The sequence below is a fragment of the Salminus brasiliensis genome, chromosome 16 (assembly GCF_030463535.1).
Source record: "Salminus brasiliensis chromosome 16, fSalBra1.hap2, whole genome shotgun sequence".
NCBI classification, from domain to species: Eukaryota; Metazoa; Chordata; class Actinopteri; order Characiformes; family Bryconidae; genus Salminus; species Salminus brasiliensis.
Genome location: NC_132893.1, coordinates 103,718 through 123,717, shown reverse-complemented (window position 1 = coordinate 123,717; position 20,000 = coordinate 103,718). Strand labels below are relative to the sequence as shown.

Sequence of the window (20,000 nt, the reverse complement as noted above, 5' to 3'; positions counted from 1 at the left end):
TTTCCTCCATTTCTTTTAACAACATTATTATTATTATTATTATTATTATTATTATTATTATTATTATCATTATTAATATTATTATTATTAATATTATTGTAAGACAGTTTGACAGACAGGAGAATGTAGAGTTGGGACTCTCACTGGTGTAGGAGTCTGGACAGACAAAAAACACATGAAGTTTGGAGGTGGATTGAATTGTGATGGGATTTGTACAGATGTGTCTCAGTCAGATACGTTTCTGATGTCTGCACACGCAAATCCGATCACGTGCAGATAGCAGTGCGGGCAGTCGTCTCACCAGATCTGATCTGAGAAACAGTCTGAACGCAGCCACAGCGGCACCCCGGTCTTCCACAGGGAGGATGATGCCTGCAGCACTGTGAGCTCTCACTAAGGCGTCCCAGTTGGACGCGGCTGTAGATCAGGGTCATGCCGGTTCTCTCTCCTCAGTGTGGGTACAGCTGTGCTGCGCATTCCGCTACGGCCGCGACGACCTGGACGTTATCGGCCTCTCCTTCAGGAAGGACATCTGGATCCACCACATCCAGCTTTACCCCGACGCCGGATACAAACCCACCCTGACAGAAATGCACAACACACTGCTGAAGAAAGCAGGAGAGCAGAGCTACGCCTTCACCTTCGACGTACGTAGAAACTGACCAAGTCTGATCTCTTTACAGTGGTTGCCATGACTACAACACAGATACAGCCCATATTTTACTTCCTATCCAAATCTACACGTGTGTCAAACACCACCCTGAATCTCTCTGCCCGCGTCTCAACTGTTCGGCTATTTATAAGGACAGTGGAGTATCGCTGGTGTAGATGTGTCAGGGTATCACACCGTGTACAATCAGACAGACTGAACATGTGGGAGCTGTTTCACTGCTGCAGGACAGACTCAGCAGACAATGAATATAATGATGATTAGATGAATTCTGTGAAGGAGCGTGGTAATGCTGAATGAAGCTGTGTGGTGGACACTAACAGTGAGCTGCTCGGTGATGGTTGCATTGCTCTGTTTAAATCCCAGATCCCCACCAACCTGCCCTGCTCAGTGACCCTCCAGCCTGGACCAGACGATAAGGGCAAGGTGAGCTCACGCACAGGCCTCAGCCTCAGCAGCTGGTGTAGTGTGAGTAGCATCGTCCACTAACTCTCTGCTCTCTGCTCAGCCCTGTGGAGTGGACTTCGAGGTGAAGACCTACGTGGCCAAAGCAGCTGAAGACCCCGATGAGAAAATCGACAAAAAGTGAGTTCTCCATTTTTATCTCCATTTCTTACTAGAGTTAGACCTTCAGTTAGCATGATGCTAACCTCTGCTATGAGACTAATGTAGCTAAAAATCTAAAAAAAAAAAAAAAAGTCTAGTCCCTGTGGAGAATAAGTACTGCCAATAGAATAGGACTCTCTGGAGCAGATCAACATCATGACCCTATTGGCTCCATGCTGCCTAATGCCAGGCGTGGACTAGAGGGGTATAAAGCCCCCCAGCATTGAGCTGTGGAGCAGTGGAAGAGCTGAGTTCTCTGGAATGATGGTGGTGGTGGAGCTCCATCCAGTACTTTTGGGATGAGGTGGGGTGGTGATCATCATCCAACATCCATCATTAACACTCTTGTGGCTAAATACAATCAAATCCTCACAGCAGTGCTCCTCCTCCAAAATCTAGTAGAAGGTCTCTGGACAGTAGAGACAGTTACTCCAACAATTAAATTCAGAAGAAACAGTGAAAGAGCAGGTGTCCTAATACTTTTGTCCTTGTGCAGCTCTGAGGTGAGAAGCTAAACTAGACTTTTACAGTGAGGTGATGATGTGTGTGATGTGCTCTCTCAGGGACACCGCTCGCCTCATCATCCGTAAGATCCAGTTTGCTCCTGATAACACCGGATCTGGACAGAAGGCTGAAATTTGCAAGAACTTCATGATGTCTGACAAACCTGTTCATCTGGAAACCTCTATTGATAAAGAGGTGAGGTGTTTCAGCCTGTCAGCGACATTCAGCTGATTAATGATGGAATTACACAGAACTCTAAACTAAACATTTTATTAACTAAATATACATCTTCAGTCAATCTGATCTAATCTGATCTGATCTGATCTAATGGTGGAGTTTTGATTAGTGCTGTTTTTTATTATAACAGATTTATTACCATGGGGAAGTTATTCCTATTAAAGTAAAGGTCAAGAACGAATCCAACAAAGTGGTGAAGAAAATCAAAATTACTGGTGAGTCAAAGCCCGTAAAACCACGAATCCCCTGTAAGACCCTCACTGAAGAGCCACGACCTGACTGTTCAGGCATTCAGCTCAGCTTCCTAATCCGTACAGTCCGGATGAGGACACAAGGCTGCAGCAACACTGTTTCTTTGATGTCACAAAAACAACACAGTTACATATTTACATATGCACCGACCATTCAGCATACAGCTGTTTAGCCCCACCCATTCAGCCTACACCAGTGTAGCCCCGCCCATTCAGCTTACAGCAGTTTTAACTCCTTGCTTGGTGTTTCTTCCACAGTTGACCAGACCACAGATGTGATTCTGTACTCTGCTGATAAATACACTAAGAACGTGCTGACCGAGGAGTTCTCGTGAGTACACACCCCACACAGCCAGCCTTATTTCACTTCAGCGCTGCATCAGGAGTGTTCACACGTTCCTCCTGAGAACTTTTCCTGAAACTCTTGTAGCATATGTATTAAAAATCAGGTGAAAACATCCCATTTATCCAGAACCAGTTCACTGCAGCACAGCCCAGTAGCCTAAATCCCAGCCCAGTCCTTCAGTCCTTCACACTGCAGCCTGACCTCCCCACACACTTCTCCTGCACCCCCTCTGCAAGTCCTTCACGGCCCACTAGAAAGCTGCACCCAACCGCTCCAGTACCTGTGTTTTGATCAGTGGGCGGGCTCTGAGTTACTGGTTTTACTGGTTTGTTGTTGCAGTGAATCAGTGGAGGCAAATGCAACGTTTGAGAAGACCCTGACCATCACCCCCTTGCTGGCCAGTAACAAAGAGCAGCGTGGCCTGGCTCTGGACGGACGGCTGAAGGAGGAGGACACTAACCTGGCCTCCACCACTGTGTGAGTAACTCACACACACACACACACACACATACACACACACACACACACTTCAATCAGTCAGTTAACCAGTCAATCAAAGCTATATTTAAACAGCCCAGAACAGACTGAGGACTGTAATTACACCAGTACTTCATTACTGTACCTAAGTCATTTTTAAGTGTCTGTACTTAAATATTTCTACTATTTAGTACCTGTGTCTGAGAGGGGGGGCGTCTGGGGTTTGTTGGTCTCTAAATGTGGTGTCTGTCTGCAGGCTCCGGCCCGGGATGGATAAGGAAGTGATGGGAATTCTGGTGTCGTATAAAGTGAAAGTTAACCTGATGGTTTCCGGCGGAGGGTGAGAATCTGTCTAATCCCCATCAGTACCGCAGGGAAGCCCACAGAACACCCTCACAGTAGATTTAAGGCGTTTAGCAGAGGCTCTTCTCCAGAGTTCGTACAGAAGAGCTTCACTGTTTACTGAAGAAGAACCTCAGCTAGTTTACTCTACTCCTCACCAAGTCCTCTGGAAGAGGAGGGTAGATGTACCGGATCATACTGTTGTGTTTACAGTTATTACTGCAGTTTAAAGTTTACAGCATACAAAACCAATAGGGGGCGTCATCCCTCAGCTTCAGACGATCAGTTGTTTTCATTTGAATGGACTTTTAGTGTGAAATATTAACGAGTGTGTTCTGATGTTCTTTCAGTCTGTTGGGAGGTTTAACAGCCAGGTAAGACTTCAGCAACAGTACTGATTCATAAATGTTATTATTTTATTTTGTGATATGCAGAACTGATCATATGCAGTTTGGTCAGCATCTCTCTCTCTCTCTCTCTGTGTCTCTCTGTGTGTGTGTCTCTCTCTCTCTCTCTCTCTCTCTCTCTCTCTCTGTGTCTCTCTCTCTCTATCTCTCTGTGTCTCTCTCTCTCTCTCTGTGTCTCTCTCTCTCTATCTCTCTGTGTCTCTCTCTCTCTCTCTGTGTCTCTCTCTCTCTCTCTCTCTCTCTCTCTGTGTCTCTCTCTGTGTCTCTCTCTCTCTCTCTCTCTCTCTCTCTCTCTGTGTCTCTCTGTGTCTCTCTCTCTCTGTGTGTCTCTCTCTGTGTCTCTCTGTGTCTCTCTCTCTCTCTCTCTCTCTCTCTCTCTCTCTCTCTCTCTCTGTCTCTCTCTCTCTGTGTGTGTGTGTCTCTCTCTCTCTGCAGTGATGTAACAGCGGAGCTGCCTCTAATTCTGATGCACCCCAAACCCACAGGTACAGCCTACCTGCCCCCCTCCCGTTTTCTCTATCTGCTCTCACGTCTCAGTTCACACGGCTCTTATTTTATTCACCCGCCTACAAACTCCAAAATATCAGCCAGGCAGTCCAGCTGATAGGATCAAATCTGAGCAGAACTGCACAAAAAAGGCCATTAGCTGCCCTACAGACAGCAGAACACGGGGTCGGAGCTGTACGAGTGACCACACTGCCCGTCGTCAGGGTGTATTTCTACTGCCGGCGGTTCAGCAGCAGGTTGTCATGCTGGGAGCAGCTGGGCTTCCTTTCTGCAGCTGAATTTTCCATCTCTTCTCAGCTAAGCTGCAGCCGCTGGAGTTTTACTTTCTGCTCCTCAAATTTTCCATCTCTAGAGCCGATCTAGGAAAGCAGAGTTCACAGTCTGAAGGTAGACAGAATACGGAAATCCAGAGACTTCATCGTTTTAGTGGAGCAACACCGGTCATAGTCAATAGACCAGCCTAGAGCTCTAACCCTGACCCTGACCCTTCATTCTCACTTCAGCTGTAATCCTGAATGATCATTAACATCTCCTACATTCAGCCATTTTTATACTCTGTTAACATCACTCTCTCTCTCTCTCTCTCTCTCTCTCTCTCTCTCTCTCACAGAGTGAACCCTCTGCAGGTCTGATCTGCAGATCAGAGTAGATCCTTCACTTAGTTTCCCTCAGCAGAACATAAAACAGACAGAGCTGAAGAAAAGGAGGTCCAAAGGAGCTGCAGCAGAATACCTCACATATACCTGCATCCAGACAACACACACACACACACACACACACACACACTGACATTACTAGCGTGGATGTGTAGTTTCAGCTGTAAGAGTAAGTGGGTTCCCTCAGGCACTCCGCTAAAGCAGAACCCACAGTATCGACACTCCTGTGAGGAAGAGCTTGGTGCTGTGTGATCTTAGTCCTGGCTGTTCACCCCTATGTATTCATTCATACAGACTAACTATTTCCGTGTGAATAATATTAAATTAATACACTTATTTACTAGATATCTTATTTGAAATAAAACTGCAAACTATTTTATTCATGTGGGAGAATTGTGCAGATTTAAAATGAACTCTTTTAATAATAATAATAATAATTCATGTGTTTTTGTCTCTCTGTAATTGATTAATTACATGGATTGATTAAATACATGAAATGCTAAGAAATGCCCTGATCAGCTCTACAGGCTAATGCAGCTAGCTAGCTAAGCATGACTAAATCACCAGATCAGCTGAATTTATTGAAGTTAGACCTTTCTTTTATTTGTATTAATGTGAATTTCTGTCCTGTTTGATGAATATGAAGCTGAATATGCTCAGCAGAGGGAGCACAGGTTACACACGGTTAGCGTAGCTCTTCCACAGGAGTGTTTTACTCCCACTGTAACTGAACCCAAACCCCGGGGTGTCTGATTGAAACTGTCTTCTCACAGCAATTCGGCTCTTCTCCTAACCCTCTGTAATGGAAAGTGTACTTTTGTCTTTGTTTCTCTGATCTGATCTGTGCTTAGCTGTGTGTAGAGGAACATGTTCAGTGGTCAGATTCACTCCAGCGTCGTTTGTTTTACTGATTAGAATAAAAATGATCAAAGTGAGAAAACAAATTAATCATAAAAAAAGAATAAAAACTTTAAAACACAGTTGTTTCTGCTGCTGGTCTTTATTGCAGGGTGATGGATGTTAGTTAACAGGGTTTGCATCATTAAAATGAATGTAATATTTAAAGCTTTAGCATTTTTCATCCTGGTCTGTATCTGCAGTATCTGGAGCTTCCAGAAAAAACACTGACTAAACTGTGAAGATCGCTGTAAGGATTTGATTGATTGCATTCAGTCACAACAGTCAGTGAGGCCAAGCTGTTGGATGACACCCCCCCCCCCCCCCCACAACCACCACCATCTCATCCCCAACTCCCCACCTCACTTCCACTGCTCCACAGCTCCTCAATGCTGGGGGGCTTTATACCACTCTAGCCCACGCCTGGCATTAGGCAGCATGGAGCCAATAGGGTCATGATGTTTATCTGCTCCAGAGAGTCCTATTCTATTGGCTGTACTTCTTCTCTACAGGGACTAGACAAGCTGTGTGTGTGCATTTGCACATCTGTGTCAGCAATGGGTGCAGCTTAAAGTAGCTGAATGCACTCATTAGAAGGGGTGTCCACAAACATTTGGACATATAGGGTAGCTGATTTGTCATGGTTAGCTCTGAACCTTCGTGTATAATTCACCAAGTAAACCAGGGTTGGTCAGAAAAACAGGCAGTTCTCTTTAGTTAAGATTCTCTGGAGTCGATTCACCATAAACAATCACAAGAACAGCGAGACGTCACAGAGAGCTCGACACTTAAACCCTTCAGGGCAGGAGGGTCTTCACCTGACCTCTCCTCGCCCCTCCGACTCTTCCCACATCCCCCGATCCAGCATGATTTAGAGAACTGGTGATCTTGCCTCTTCTTCCTAAACCAAAGTCTTTAAGTTGTTTGTCGTCATTGATTTACACCATTACAGCGTTTTAAAGAGGCTCAGCTTCCATCATTGCTCCCAGAGCAGAGAGCAGAGAGGAGCACATGCTGTGCCCCCACTGTTTACCAACCTAAGCGTCTTTATATTTATATTGATATATATATATATATATGAATAATTATCACCTAATTTCCAGGCCCAGAATCACTGCTGTCATTGTCCCCCTCTCTCCGTACGTGCAGCCTCAGATGACTTCCCAGCCTCTACCTGATAACTGTAAAGGGCTCAAGATGAGCTCACACCAGATGGTCTCTGACACACACACACACACACACACACACACACACACACAGCAGGGAGAGCAGGGTCTAATCCACCACAGTCAAAATCACGTCATTGTTTTATTAACCTTAAACACCTTTAACACTAAATCATCCGAACAGAATAGGCAGCTACGAGGCTAATGTCGCTAACAAGTAATGGAATCTGTTTTACATTAGCTAATTAGCTAAGAGCTACGCTTCTGTCCCCGTCTGCCGAGTGCTGAACACCTGTCATTACCTGCTTCACCTGGAGCAGCTGGTGGGAACAGGGCGCGGTTCTCTCCGTGGGTCGCCAGCTTTAATAAGCTTTACAGAGCAGCGCTTCCTTATTCAGGAGAGATCGGAGTCCAGTCTAACACCACCTCACATTTTCAGTCCAATTCTTTTATATTAAAACTGTAGGTTTTCATAATTGGTAAAGGTAAAGGTGCAGGTATCTGTCACTGTACAGCGAAATGTGTCCTCCGCATTTAACCCATCTGGTAGTGAACACACACACTCACACACGTGTATTAGGGTCAGTGAGTACACACACACACCCAGAGCGGTGGGCAGCCAACTCCAGCGCCCGGGGAGCAGAGAGGGTAAAGGGCCTTGCTCAAGGGCCCAACAGTGGCAGTTTGCCGAGCCTGGGAATCGAACCCACAACCCTGTTATCGATATCCCGGCGCTCTAACCGCTGACCACCACTGCCCCCTATTTGTGTTTTTATCTCATTAAAACGCTATGTTATGGGAGACAATGAGGCCCGACCTTATCGAGCCAGCACACTGATATAGCTGTACAGGAAGCTAATGGGCTAATCAGGGGCTGCTGGGAAAAAAACAGCCAAGCCGTTTGATCAGGGTGTGTTTACATTTGCATAACGTACTGGAGAGACACCAACGGCTGGAACCAGACTCCTTGTGTGTGTCCACGTACTTGGCCAATAAATCTGACTTCCCCCAACACCCCGACACCCTGATCCAAACCCTGAAGAGCTCGATCATTAGCTGATGAACAGGGTCAGGTGTGCTCTAAAGAACCCTGCTCGGTTCCACTCGGTCAGCATCCGAGGCCTGGTTGAGATTTTCGCTGACTGAGCAGATCGCTGTACTTTAAGCTCAGTGCTTTAGAAGCTCAGGCTCAGTTTGATCACACTCCGCCACACACTCCGCCACACACTCCGCACACACACTCCGCCACACACCCCCCACACACACTCCTCACACACACAGACATGAACAAACTCTCAGCAAAGGTGTCGCCCTGCTCTGCTCCCCAACACCTGTTCAGACCTCCAGGTAAGACTCTTGCTGCTTGTGCGTGTGTTTGTGTGTGTGTGTGTGTGTGTGTGTGTGTGTGTTTGTGTGTGTGTGTTTGTGTGTGTGTGTGTGTGTTTGTGTGTGTGTGTGTGTGTTTGTGTGTGTGTGTGTGTGTTTGTGTTTGTGTGTGTGTCTGTTCCATCTCTAGAGTCAGAAACCACTTAGTCTATATGAATTGTGATATTTAGACAAGCTAAAACTAATGAAGCACTGACCATAACCCGGCTGATCTTCAGAAATCTGCAGAACTCTTAGGGTCCGGTTCCAGGGGGTGTTGAGTGTGATGCTCAGCCATTTGTGCCGAGAAGCTGTTCAGGTTGATATGCAGCCTTAAAGTTCTGGAACTGGAACAATAAACAATGTTCAACCAAAGGTTCTTTGATTCTTTAACCTTTTGTTCCTATGTAGAACCAATGTTCTATGTTCTATAAAGAACCATTTACAAAACACTTTCTCTGTGTTTAACCCCCCTCACAAAAGAACCCTTGAAGAACCCTTTTTGAAGAGTGTAGCTGTAGGCAGTGTTCCAGGTCAGCAGGGAACAGTATAAAGTACCTTCGCTACAGTTCTCCCGCTGCTGTATAGCGGATCATTGTCCAGCTCTACTGTACCCTTTGTCTCCTGTGCTCAGAAGGTTCTCCCCCTCAGAAGGACCCTGGGGGTCCAGAGGTCAGCTCCTGCAGTTCTCGCTGCCCACTGAAGGCCGTCCTCCGGGTGACTGCAGGGCTCCTGCTGGCCGGGTGCATGTCGGCTGCCTGGGCCTGGGCGGCTCACAGTGCCAAACACGCGCTGACGCGACTGCAGGCCCCGTTCTTCATCATTTGGTTCTGCAGCATCTGGAACCTCCTGTTCTTCCCTCTGTATTACCTGGGGCACCTGCTGGGGTCCGAGCGGAGGGAGTGGCCGAGTGTCCGGCTGAGGTCAGAGTTCAACTTATTTCTGCTCATTTCAAATGAATGCATCTGCTAATCTGCTAAGCTTATGTACACCAATTAGCATGGTGCTAGTTTCAGGCCTACATCATCACATACTCTCCTCAAACTGTGTGGAGGTGCTCAGTGATCTCAGTAACAGGCTTGTGCTTTCTGACTCTGGAGATGGAGAATCCAGGTCCAGAAAGTTCCAACTGCCTGGGCAGTTCAGTAGTTGTGACCTCACAACCATTCTGTCCAATCCCCCTCTGCAGGCTCCACCCCCTATTGTGCTCCTCTGTAGTTGCTGTTGTTTTATGCAGGTAAACATCCCTCTCAGCCCACTCCTCTTATTATTATTAATATTAATAATATTAATAATAATAATAATAATAATAATAATACAAAAATTATTATTATTATTATTATTATTATTATTATTATTCTGACATTAATATGGTGCTAGCTTCATCCTGGTCTGGTCTCGAACCGTGTGGCGGTGTTCAGTGACCTCTAACAGACTTGCTTCTGCGGTCCGTGAGTAATGAGGGTGTTTGTTTAGCTCCATGTGGAGATGAGAGGATTAGATCCTGAAAGCAGATTAAAGGTAAGCAGCTTCTCTAGCAGCTCAAGAACGACCACAATAAAAATCACGTCCACCTAATAAAACTAATAGTGCTGTCCCGGGGCTGTGCCGGGCCTGTGCCGGGCCTGTGCCGGGCCTGTGCCGGGCCTGTGCCTGGTGTAGAGGCATCTGGACTTTCTCTCTTTTGTTTTTAAGTCCAGCCACTTTGATGGCCCTGACAAATGAAAACACACACAGACACATTTTATCAATTTATTTTTAATATTTGAAAATATTTAGGAATATATTTAAGTGTTTTAAAAATATGAATATTATTGAATAATATATTATATAATGTAGTACATTTAAATGATATATCTGAGACTGGACACAGCTGCAGAGTGTGTTCCAGGTGGTTGCTTTGATATCTCCTATGGCTGTGAGGGTGTGATTAGTGTGCTTGTATTAAGATGATGTAAAGTTTTACCCACAGTTCCACCGATCCTTCCTGTGGGAGGAAATTGTAGCAGACGTTCTGTGTGGATCTCTGAGAAACTGCAGGACGATTTTTGTGAAACTGTCAGCGCTCCAGCTCTCCACTGATTAACTAGAAAGCTGTAGGAATGAGGGGAATTCACAAGTTTGCTTTGAAGTATTGAAGTAAGTGTGTGTGTGTGTGTGTGTGTGTGTGTGTGTGTGTGTGTGTGGTCAGAAAGTGCAGCAGGTTTCTGGGTGAGGGGGAGCTGACTGTGAGGCTGGTGCTGAAAGGTGCAGCTCCGTTCTCTCTGCTCTGGAGCACGTCAGGGTACCTTCACCTGCTGTCCCTCTGCAGGATCTCCATCAGCGATGGCAGCGCCGTGCTCTGCTGCAGTCATGCCTTCGCCTTCCTGCTCAGCTGGATTGGCCTCAAGGATCGCTTCATGGGCGTCAGGGTCAGAGCACCTGTTCCACTAAAGCGTTTCTAATAAAGTGGCCACTGAACCCATGTTTATTGTTTGCTGTGTTTGGTTTGTTTGGCTCCACACAGATTGTGGCTGCTATCTTCTCCATCACTGGGATTGTCATGCTGGCATACGCTGATGGTTTCCATAGCAACTCAATCACAGGGGTGGCGCTGGGAGTTGGGTCAGCTTCCACTTCGGCCTTCTACAAGGTTAAACCCAGCGACAGCGAAAATGACCAGCATTACTACTGTCCTGAAGCAGAGTTTCATGCAGTGTGTGTGTGTGTGTGTGTGTGTGTGTGTAAGGTATTGTTTAGGAAGAATGTGGGAGAGGTCCAGCCTGGTCCGATGTGCGTGCTGCTGTCCTGTGTGGGTGTGTGTGGTCTGCTGCTGCACTCATGGCTGTGTGTGTTACTGTACCTCACACACACAGAGTACTGGCCCCCCTCACAGCACATCCCCTGGGACACCCTCTGCACCACCGCTGCTCTGCTGCTGGGTAACCACACACACTGTCACTGTCAAAACAAAACCTCGTATCTGAGTGATGATGTCACAGATATCAGGGCCTGTAAGGGTGTGACTGTGTTTGATTACAGTGTTTAACCTGATGGTGAATCTGGGAGGAGTGCTCAGTTACCCTGCACTGACCTCACTCGGCGTCCTCCTCACCATCCCAGCCAGCGCAGGTACACCTTCAAACTCACCTCTGCTCACCAAGCACACACACAACCACACACAACACACACACACACACACACACAATTATTGAAATAGTCTGTCTCTCTCTCTCTCTGTAGCTGTAGACTGGTTCATGTCGTCCACCCTGGTGGTCAGTCATGTCCGTGGAGCTGCGTTTGGAATCATCTCTGTGGGGTTTCTGCTGCTACTGCTACCAGAGGACTGGGACGAGAGGGCGCTGCACTGGTTCGGGACGCTATGGCACGGCCGGGATGAGTCGTTGCTGGGGGAGGACATAGGAGTGGAAGCTGCTGGGCCTGTCCGGATCAAACTCAAATCAGCAGGAGTACTGCCCTGAGTCTGCCCTCACACTGCCCCGAGTCTGCCCTGAGTCTGCCCTCACACTGCCCTGAGTCTGCCCTCACACTGCCCCGAGTCTGCCCTGAGTCTGCCCTCACACTGCCCTGAGTCTGCCCTCACACTGCCCCGAGTCTGCCCTGAGTCTGCCCTCACACTGCCCTGAGTCTGCCCTCACACTGCCCCGAGTCTGCCCTGAGTCTGCCCTCACACTGCCCTGAGTCTGCCCTCACACTGCCCCGAGTCTGCCCTGAGTCTGCCCTCACACTGCCCTGAGTCTGCCCTCACACTGCCCCGAGTCTGCCCTGAGTCTGCCCTCACACTGCCCTGAGTCTGCCCTCACACTGCCCCGAGTCTGCCCTGAGTCTGCCCTCACACTGCCCCGAGTCTGCCCTCACACTGCCCCGAGTCTGCCCTCACACTGCCCTGAGTCTGCCCTCACACTGCCCCGAGTCTGCCCTGAGTATGCCCTCACACTGCCCTGAGTCTGCCCTCACACTGCCCCGAGTCTGCCCTGAGTCTGCCCTCACACTGCCCTGAGTCTGCCCTCACACTGCCCCGAGTCTGCCCTGAGTCTGCCCTCACACTGCCCTGAGTCTGCCCTCACACTGCCCCGAGTCTGCCCTGAGTCTGCCCTCACACTGCCCCGAGTCTGCCCTCACACTGCCCCGAGTCTGCCCTCACACTGCCCTGAGTCTGCCCTCACACTGCCCTGAGTCTGCCCTGAGTCTGCCCTCACACTGCCCTGAGTCTACCCTCACACTGACCGCCTGTTTGTTTTATTTATTTGCTATTATTATTATTATTATTATTTATTTCTTATCATTATTATTATTATTATTATTATTTATTTATTATTAATAATAATAATTATTATTAGTAGTAGTATTATACTGTGTTTTCTAATAAAGTCATTGTATTTATGTGCTGAATTTGGGATCTTTATTCACTGAATAAATGACTGAATCAGTGATTTTCTCCAGGATCTTCTTTGAGCTTCTGCAGATGAGCTGAAATGAGGGCTGGAAGACAGTCAGGCTGATTACCAAACACAGTCTCACCCAGCCGGGACCCACACATCCGGCATCTCCCTGTTCCCTGTTTCGGGGTGTGAGCGGTTCCGCTGCGATGGCGAAACACACACACCCGGAGTCTGGAGGAGTCTCCAGCATGCGATTATTACTTACTGAAAACACTTTAGATATGATGAAAGAACCGGAGCTGTGGAGCACTGTGATCACAGATTCATTCATGTGAATTAGTTTAGATATTAAAGGGCGGATATTGAGAGTACAGGATCTGATTGTACACTATCATATTCTCTAGCAGTTCTTCAGTATCGATTCTCTAGCAGTTCTTCAGTATCGATTCTCTAGCAGTTCTTCAGTATCGATTCTCTAGCAGTTCTTCAGTATCGATTCTCTAGCAGTTCTCACGAGTCCTCGCTCGTCCAGGCCTGCAGGCGGCGCTGTCTGTCTCTGCGCTGCGCTGTGTGCCGGTGCAGCTGCTGCAGGAGGGGAGCATGGCGCTGAACGCAGGTGCTTTTATAGCCTCGTAAACGACTTCTGCCTTTATTTTCACACTTCTATCCGCGTTCGGGTCGGATTCTCACCTCAGTGTCGCTCTGTGAGAACAGTTAAGCTGCTGAAGTGCCTCGCTGTTCGCGTCTGTGTCTAATATTAGCGCGGTTAGCTGGCGTGCTAAAGCTAACGTCCGCTGAGAGCAGCTGCGTGTTTACATGCAGAACAGCGCTGTGAGGAGAGTGTGTGTGTGTGTGTGTGTGTGTGTGTGTGTGTGTGTGTGTGTGTGTGTGTGAGAGGAGAGTGTGTGTGTGTGTGAGAGGAGAGAGTGAGGAGAGAGAGTGTGTGTGTGTGTGTGTGTGTGTGTGTGTGTGTGTGTGTGAGGAGTGTGTGTGTGTGAGGAGAGTGTGTGTGTGTGTGTGAGGAGAGTGTGTGTGTGTGTGTGTGTGTGAGGAGTGTGTGTGTGTGTGTGTGAGGAGAGAGAGAGAGAGTGTGTGTGTGTGTGTGTGTGGAGGGGGGGGGGGTTACAGTGTGTGTAGATGCTCGTGGTGTGTGTGTGTGTGTTTATTTGGGTGCATTTCTAAAAGGCTGTGTTAGTGAAGGTGGAAGGGAGAGAAGCCCCCTCAAAGTGTGTCTGTGTTTCAGACGAGGAAGACTTTGAATGGGAGCCCCCCACCGAGGCGGAGATGAAGGTGATCCAGGCCCGGAGAGAGCGCCAGGACAAAATCAGCAAGCTGATGGGAGATTACCTGCTGAAAGGCTATAAAATGCTGGGCGAGAGCTGCGAGCTGTGCGGGGTGAGACCACCTGGACCCTCTGTAGGGTCAAACACTGCGTACCTGTAGACTTTTCCTGTCCAGCTGCTGATTTACTGCTGCTGGACACAACCCTGTACCATACACCTGTCCCTGTCCCTGTCCCTGTCCATTCACTGTAGATCATCTTCCTATTACAGACCATCCTCCTCCAGGATAAGCAGAAGAAGAATTACTGTGTTGCGTGTCAGGAGCTGGACTCGGATGTTGACAAAGACAACCCAGGTGTGTTCTCACACACTCCTATGTTCAGGAGTGTGTGTGTGTGTGTGTGTGTGTGTGTGTGTGTGTGTAAAAATACATTTGTTAGTGTGAATTAATATTTGAGAGTTAAAAGATGACTATTTTCAAAAGACAAAGTCCTTTTTTAAAAGTGTTTTAAAAGCAAGTTTTCATTTCCATAATAATGAATTAAATAAATAATAGGTTACAAATGTCTCTTCTTTTTGTCTCTCAGCTCTGAACGCCCAGGCGGCTCTGTCACAGGTACGCGAGCGTCAGCTGGCCACTCAGCCCCTCCCCCAGGCCAACGGTGTGCTGCCTGCTGACCCGCCCCTCTCCATCACGGGCCTGCCGAGGCCAGAGCACTGCGAGGGTGCGGCGTCAGGACTCCGAGGCCCGCTCCCGCCTTTACAGCCCCCCACGCTGCCCGCCCCCTCTGGCAGCCCCGCCTTCGTCCCGCCCGCCAGTGCCACCCTGCAGGCCACCCCGCCTCCCCCCGCCCCGCCACACTCCCACCCAGCCCTCGCGCATGCCGAGGAGGCTGTCCTGCACAAACTGCGCTGGGCCACGCAGGAGCTGCAGCAGGCTGTCTCCGTGGAAACCAGCATCCAGCTGTGCAGCCTCATCCGCACCTGCGCAGACTCACTACGCAGCATTAAAGAACTGCGGCTATCCTAAAAACCGGACAGAAACACACACACACACACACACACACACACACACACAGTTCAAGTGCACAGTGTTCAGTCCCGTGTGTTTCCAGCTCAGACCTGGTGGCTGTTCCACAAAGCAGAGTTTCTCAGCAGACCTTAAGGGAATGCTCTGGTTTAGTGGAGAGGTCAGCGGGCAGAAGCTTTACTGTGTTCTTCCTTCTGATCTCTGTCTGCTGTGTCTGTTCTGAGCATTTTCTGTGTTTGTCTCGGGTCAGGAAAATGATTGTCCACATTAAGTGACCGTAAACTGCAGGAGTTACAGATGGAGATTAAACAGAATTCTACTAAAAATACTGGAGTTTTCCTTCAAACACAAACAGACTGGAATTCTAGGAATCTGCCCCTGGGGGGGGGGCAGAATCCTGGGGCCTCGACACACCTGCAGATCGCTAGTGTGAGCACTGTGTGTGTGTGTGTTAGTTTTCAGGGCTGTACGAGTTTCATCAGGATTAAAGGAACGGGGTAAAAACTCTGGGTTTGAAGATTTTGGTAAATGAGTGAATGAAGCGGCTCCTCTGCGTCGCCGCCGCGAGACCAGCGGGTCTGAAAATATCATTAATATTAAAATCAGAAAATCTTTCTTCAGCTTGTGATTTTCAGAGCTTTCACTGCTTTTGAGGTCAGCCCTGCCTAGAATGGGCAAGAAGGTCATTCTCATAAGCCAGAGCAGGACCACCATAGCTCCGCCTTCTACTCGAGCCAATCTAAGAGCAGGTGGGCGGGACTTGTCAGACTTCTCCAATCCCCGTGTCTGAGAGCGTGGTTGGCCTGAATACGGGTGGGTTGGGTGGTAGTTTCTCATTGACCGCACATGATTGCTCTCTAGTGGCCAAAAGCGGGATTGTCGGACAGGTCCGATGGGCGTGGCTTCCTTTACAGGACAAAGGAAAACAGTGAAAGCTGAGGAGTTCAGTCCGTCCTCATCTGCAGCTGAGGGTAATAAAGCCTGGCCAATGAATGTGGTCCAGAGACAGGAGTAGTTTGATTAGGGTGGATGTGGCAGCTGGGGAGATGGAGGAGTTTTAGGACTGCTGATGGGTGAGTAGATCGTTTCTGTTCAGTCTGGATGCTTTTGGACTTTTTCTGAACTAAAGATTCTGCAAGAACTCCTCAGCATCACTGAAGAGGACCAGGACTGTGGAAGGAGAACCATGAACGGGTCCCAGATGGAGGAGTCTCCAGGTGGGAGTGCGTCTGCCATTGAAGGGCTGCCCCCTTTACCTAAAGGTCTGAGTGGCATCCTGAACTCCAGAGGTGGATCCTGGAGGGACATTGAGAAGGTTCACCGTAAAAGAACCCGAATTCAGGCTGACCTCAGCAAGTCCAGAGTGAGTGAGGGTCTGGGCTTCAGTAAGCCCACCAGTCTGGACGCTGCGCTGGCCATGCTGAGGAAGGAAATGGTGAGTAACACCCAATGGTGTTGCTGATAGTGGTGTTATGCAAATTAGGGGCTGATTAAAGTAGGGGGTGATGGGTAATGTGCTCTCTCAGGCTCCAGCAGCTGATGGCAGGCAGCTTGACCTGGGATTCCCAGCAGCGATCCTCGGGTCATACTGGCAGAGTGGACCACGCAGACTCTGTGTGTGTGTGTGTGTGTGTGTGTGTGTGTGTGTGTGTTTTGCAGGTGGGTCTGAGGCAGTTGGACATGTCCCTGCTGTGCCAGCTGTGGTCACTCTATGAGTCCATTCAGGAGTACAAAGGAGTGTTCCAGGACATCTCTGTCACTCTGGGGGAGACCTCCTTCACCTTTGAGGAAGAGGAGGATGAGGAAGAAAAGGAAGACACTGCTGAGAGCGTAACCATGGACACCACACAGCCCCGCCCACAGCCTGCTCAAAACTCCCGTGACCAGTGGGTTAAAAACTCTTTCCGGATCCCCCTTTAAACGTCAGATTGACCACAGATCAGCTCTGCTCAGGCGGTCTCAGTAGAGGGCGCTGTAGGGCCTGCTCTCTGTGCGGACGCTGGGCGGTGGTCACTGTTTTATTCTGACCTTCAGAAACACTAAAACACAATGGCTCACTTCCTGGAGCCCCAGACCATAAAGACCGGATAGAGGAAGAGGAAGTGACCACCAGAAACTGTATAACACACACACACACACACACACACACACTCAGCTGTTCCTCAGCAGCAGTGTTTATAACACAGTGGACAGCACCTGTAGAAATGACCGTATACATGTTTAAAAAAATGAAATCTGATTCAGCGAGTAAACAAATGAGTAAACAAACATATCATATATTTAATGTTTTATAATATTTCTACTTTTTCATATCGGGAGTTTTCTGAGATGCAGGAATTTACTTTTATACACACACATTTACATAAATGACTGTAGTGTATTTCCTGATTCATAAATATGCTTTTTTTGCTTCATTAGCGGCGTGTGTGTGTGAACCTTCTTTATCACACAAACTTCTGTTTCTTTCTTAATCAAATACAACAATCAATCAGTCAACAATCAAACTCTCCAAACCCACACGACACTAAACTGCTGGAGGTCACAAAAAACAACTCCGTAACATGGACCATTCAGCCTACAGTGCTTTAGCTCCACCCATTCAGCCTACAGTGCTTTAGCTCCACCCATTCAGCCTACAGCAGTTTAGCTCCACCCATTCAGCCTACAGCAGTTTAGCTCCACCCATGTAACTGACTGCGGTTTGTGCGGAGGTACAGAGCTGTGGTTAGGTGGAGGTGCTGGCTGTGAGTGATCTCCTCCCTCTGTTCCAGCATCCGTGCTGAACCCTAAACACCATCAGCTTCATTTGAATAAACTGAATATAAAGTCTAGTTTGTTTCTGTTTCTTAAAAAGACAAACGATGGCCCAGCAGGACCGGTTCAGCCCATCTCAGACCCGCTCAGGCCGTCTGGAGCCGGTCCTCTTGCAGGGAAAGGAGCAGAGGCACCGGTGCTGATTTAACACGGTTAGGAATGGCCCACAGATCTCCGGGGCGGTTCTGTCTTCTGTAACTGAATATTTACTGAATCCAGTGTCCAAATTCCTTCTGATTTCAGTGGCAAAGTGCACTGCCAGTGTCGGCCACTGGGCGGTGCTCTTATCTTACTTAGCTTCTGAGGTTTAGTTTACAGTCAGAATGTGTGAAACATCCCTGATCTCCTGCTTGACTTCTCTGTTCAGACTCTGTGCTCTCAGCTGCTGAGTCCTCTCTGAGTCAGCTGACCGCTCTGACCCCCCCACACACACACACACACACACACACTGTCAACAAATGATTTCAGCTGTTCCTGAGCTTATTAGGCAACGCAGTAGCTGCTCTGCCCTGAGGGGAGGAAGAGAGGAGCTCTGAGCCAAACAGAATTAGCCTTCACTCCACCCAACTTTACTTCACCCACCCAACTGCACCCACCACAGTGAGGCCAGTCGTAGTCAGGCCTGTGCTGCAGATGCAGAAGCTCTCAGTGCTCACTTAGAGAAACAGCTGCAGGAAGTTCCTCCGGGAACCTCTGAACCGGCAAGAGAAATTCTAGCTCAGGTCTGAAATTACAACACGTAGTAGCTACAGCATTACTCCACCCTATCACTCCACCCCATCACTCCACCCCGTCTCCTCAACACCCCACTGGGGCAGTGGTGGCTCAGCGGTTAGAGCGCCAGGATATTGATAACAGGGTTGTGGGTTCGATACCCGGGCTCGGCAAGCTGCCACTGTTGGGCCCTTGAGCAAGGCCCTTTACCCTCTCTGCTCCCCGGGCGCTGGAGTTGGCTGCCCACCACTCTGGGTGTGTGTGTGTATTCACTGCCCCTAACACATGTGTGTGTGAGTGTGTGTTCACTACCAGATGGGTTAAATGTGGAGGACACATTTCGCTGTACAGTGTACAGTGACAAATACCTGCACCTTAACCTTAACACTACTCCACCCCTTTACATGTGACTCTCATTGAGTTGGTAATGAAGCAGAATTAGTGATGATGTCATTTGTTATTGATTAGTAGGATCAGTAATTATGTTACTATGGTTATGGAGCATTTTTAGCCGAACCCCTTTAAAGTAACCCCTCCCCCTTCTACCCCTTCTAACCATTTATGTCATAAACTGCCCCGACTCTGTCCCGGTCCGGTCCAGTCTGGTACGGTCCGCTCGGCTCTGGGCAGCTGGTCAGTAGGGAAATTCCTCCAGTCTGAGTAAGAGCTCGTATTTGGGCTGGTGGAGCGGCGGTGATGGAGAACAGCAGGGTGAGGAATGGCATTCCCAGATCTCTATTAATAAAAGCACAGATGGGGGATATTGTTAGAGGAGCGTCCCTTAAAGGAGAAGTCCAGACCAAGGCCGAAGGTCCCTGACTGATTCAGTCAGACGTTCCCTCCGAGTTCGACTCCTGTCAACAAAAGGCTTCTCACCAAAGTGAAGAACCGCTGTATAGAACCACTGCCCTTACTGAAGAACCCCTGAAGTGCAGGTCTGAACACGAGACACTGAACTGCTGCTTAAAGCTCCTCTGAGTTCTACTGTTCTACTGCAGAACCGAGTGATTGAGGGCTTTATGTGATCAGGTTCTCCTGCTGCTCTGGTCCAGAAGTGAGCGAGAGCAAATACAGAGGCACAGAAGCAGCCAGTGTGAGGAGGCCAGTGTGTGTGTGTGTGTGTGTGTGTGTGTGTGTGTGTGTGAGTGAGTGTTTGGGCCTGTCTGGTGTCTGATTGTGTGACAAACAGAGCATCATTTCAATCTGATTCACTGAAGCAGTTTTACAGTGAGGTGTGTGTGTGTGTGTGTGTGTGTGTGTGCATTTCAGCTGTTGGGTAAGTGTGTGTGTATGCATGTTAACTCATGCCTCGGATACTCACACACCCTGCAGTGGCCTGGAGTGGG

The 20,000-nt window shown here is 48.5% G+C and overlaps 4 protein-coding genes across 5 annotated transcripts in view; all 4 read left to right on the top strand.

The window, feature by feature from the left end:
- arr3a (arrestin 3a, retinal (X-arrestin)) overlaps positions 1-5,382 on the top strand; it is a 7,332-nt gene extending 1,950 nt beyond the window's left edge. Inside the window, exons 6-16 of the mRNA XM_072658405.1 lie at positions 454-647; positions 1,037-1,096; positions 1,179-1,255; positions 1,840-1,975; positions 2,148-2,232; positions 2,527-2,599; positions 2,954-3,091; positions 3,348-3,431; positions 3,784-3,807; positions 4,276-4,325; positions 4,958-5,382. Coding sequence (XP_072514506.1) covers positions 454-647; positions 1,037-1,096; positions 1,179-1,255; positions 1,840-1,975; positions 2,148-2,232; positions 2,527-2,599; positions 2,954-3,091; positions 3,348-3,431; positions 3,784-3,807; positions 4,276-4,325; positions 4,958-4,962 — 926 coding nt within the window. The 3' untranslated portion in view covers positions 4,963-5,382. The remainder of the gene's footprint in view (positions 1-453; positions 648-1,036; positions 1,097-1,178; positions 1,256-1,839; positions 1,976-2,147; positions 2,233-2,526; positions 2,600-2,953; positions 3,092-3,347; positions 3,432-3,783; positions 3,808-4,275; positions 4,326-4,957) is intronic.
- Positions 5,383-8,349: 2,967 nt separating this feature from the next.
- Positions 8,350-12,431, top strand: LOC140537205 (solute carrier family 35 member F3). Its single transcript, XM_072659531.1, has 8 exons — positions 8,350-8,413; positions 9,066-9,354; positions 10,623-10,842; positions 10,938-11,063; positions 11,160-11,352; positions 11,453-11,542; positions 11,654-11,880; positions 12,246-12,431. Exons 1-8 carry the CDS (start codon positions 8,350-8,352, stop codon positions 12,429-12,431), a joined length of 1,395 nt encoding a protein of 464 aa, XP_072515632.1.
- A 923-nt stretch (positions 12,432-13,354) lies between these two features.
- Positions 13,355-15,452, top strand: znrd2 (zinc ribbon domain containing 2). The gene is made up of 4 exons (XM_072658867.1): positions 13,355-13,429; positions 14,057-14,208; positions 14,367-14,451; positions 14,684-15,452. Exons 1-4 carry the CDS (start codon positions 13,414-13,416, stop codon positions 15,124-15,126), a joined length of 696 nt encoding a protein of 231 aa, XP_072514968.1. The 5' UTR covers positions 13,355-13,413; the 3' UTR covers positions 15,127-15,452.
- Positions 15,453-16,052: 600 nt separating this feature from the next.
- fam89b (family with sequence similarity 89 member B) lies at positions 16,053-17,543 on the top strand. 2 transcript variants are annotated; one of them, XM_072658766.1, is made up of 2 exons: positions 16,053-16,561; positions 16,786-17,543. In XM_072658766.1, the coding sequence occupies exons 1-2, from the start codon at positions 16,313-16,315 to the stop codon at positions 17,044-17,046; spliced, it is 510 nt and encodes a 169-aa protein (XP_072514867.1). In that variant the 5' UTR covers positions 16,053-16,312; the 3' UTR covers positions 17,047-17,543. The 2 variants fall into 2 exon arrangements, 1 of the variants encoding a protein (XP_072514867.1); XR_011977624.1 differs by having other exon boundaries at positions 16,474-16,561; positions 16,653-16,879.
- Positions 17,544-20,000: the final 2,457 nt, after the last annotated feature.

What these genes read in the sequence shown, in the direction of transcription:
- LOC140537205 (XM_072659531.1), top strand. Translation starts at nt 8,350, where the DNA reads ATGAACAAACTCTCAGCAAAGGTGTCGCCCTGCTCTGCTCCCCAACAC. An exon ending in TGGCCGAGTGTCCGGCTGAG is followed by an intron (nt 9,355 to 10,622) that starts GTCAGAGTTCAA and finishes GTGTGTGGTCAG; the next exon opens with AAAGTGCAGCAGGTTTCTGG. An exon ending in CACCGCTGCTCTGCTGCTGG is followed by an intron (nt 11,353 to 11,452) that starts GTAACCACACAC and finishes GTTTGATTACAG; the next exon opens with TGTTTAACCTGATGGTGAAT.
- fam89b (XM_072658766.1), top strand. Translation starts at nt 16,313, where the DNA reads ATGAACGGGTCCCAGATGGAGGAGTCTCCAGGTGGGAGTGCGTCTGCC. An exon ending in CCATGCTGAGGAAGGAAATG is followed by an intron (nt 16,562 to 16,785) that starts GTGAGTAACACC and finishes TGTGTTTTGCAG; the next exon opens with GTGGGTCTGAGGCAGTTGGA.
- znrd2 (XM_072658867.1), top strand. An exon ending in AGAGCTGCGAGCTGTGCGGG is followed by an intron (nt 14,209 to 14,366) that starts GTGAGACCACCT and finishes TTCCTATTACAG; the next exon opens with ACCATCCTCCTCCAGGATAA. An exon ending in TGTTGACAAAGACAACCCAG is followed by an intron (nt 14,452 to 14,683) that starts GTGTGTTCTCAC and finishes TTTGTCTCTCAG; the next exon opens with CTCTGAACGCCCAGGCGGCT.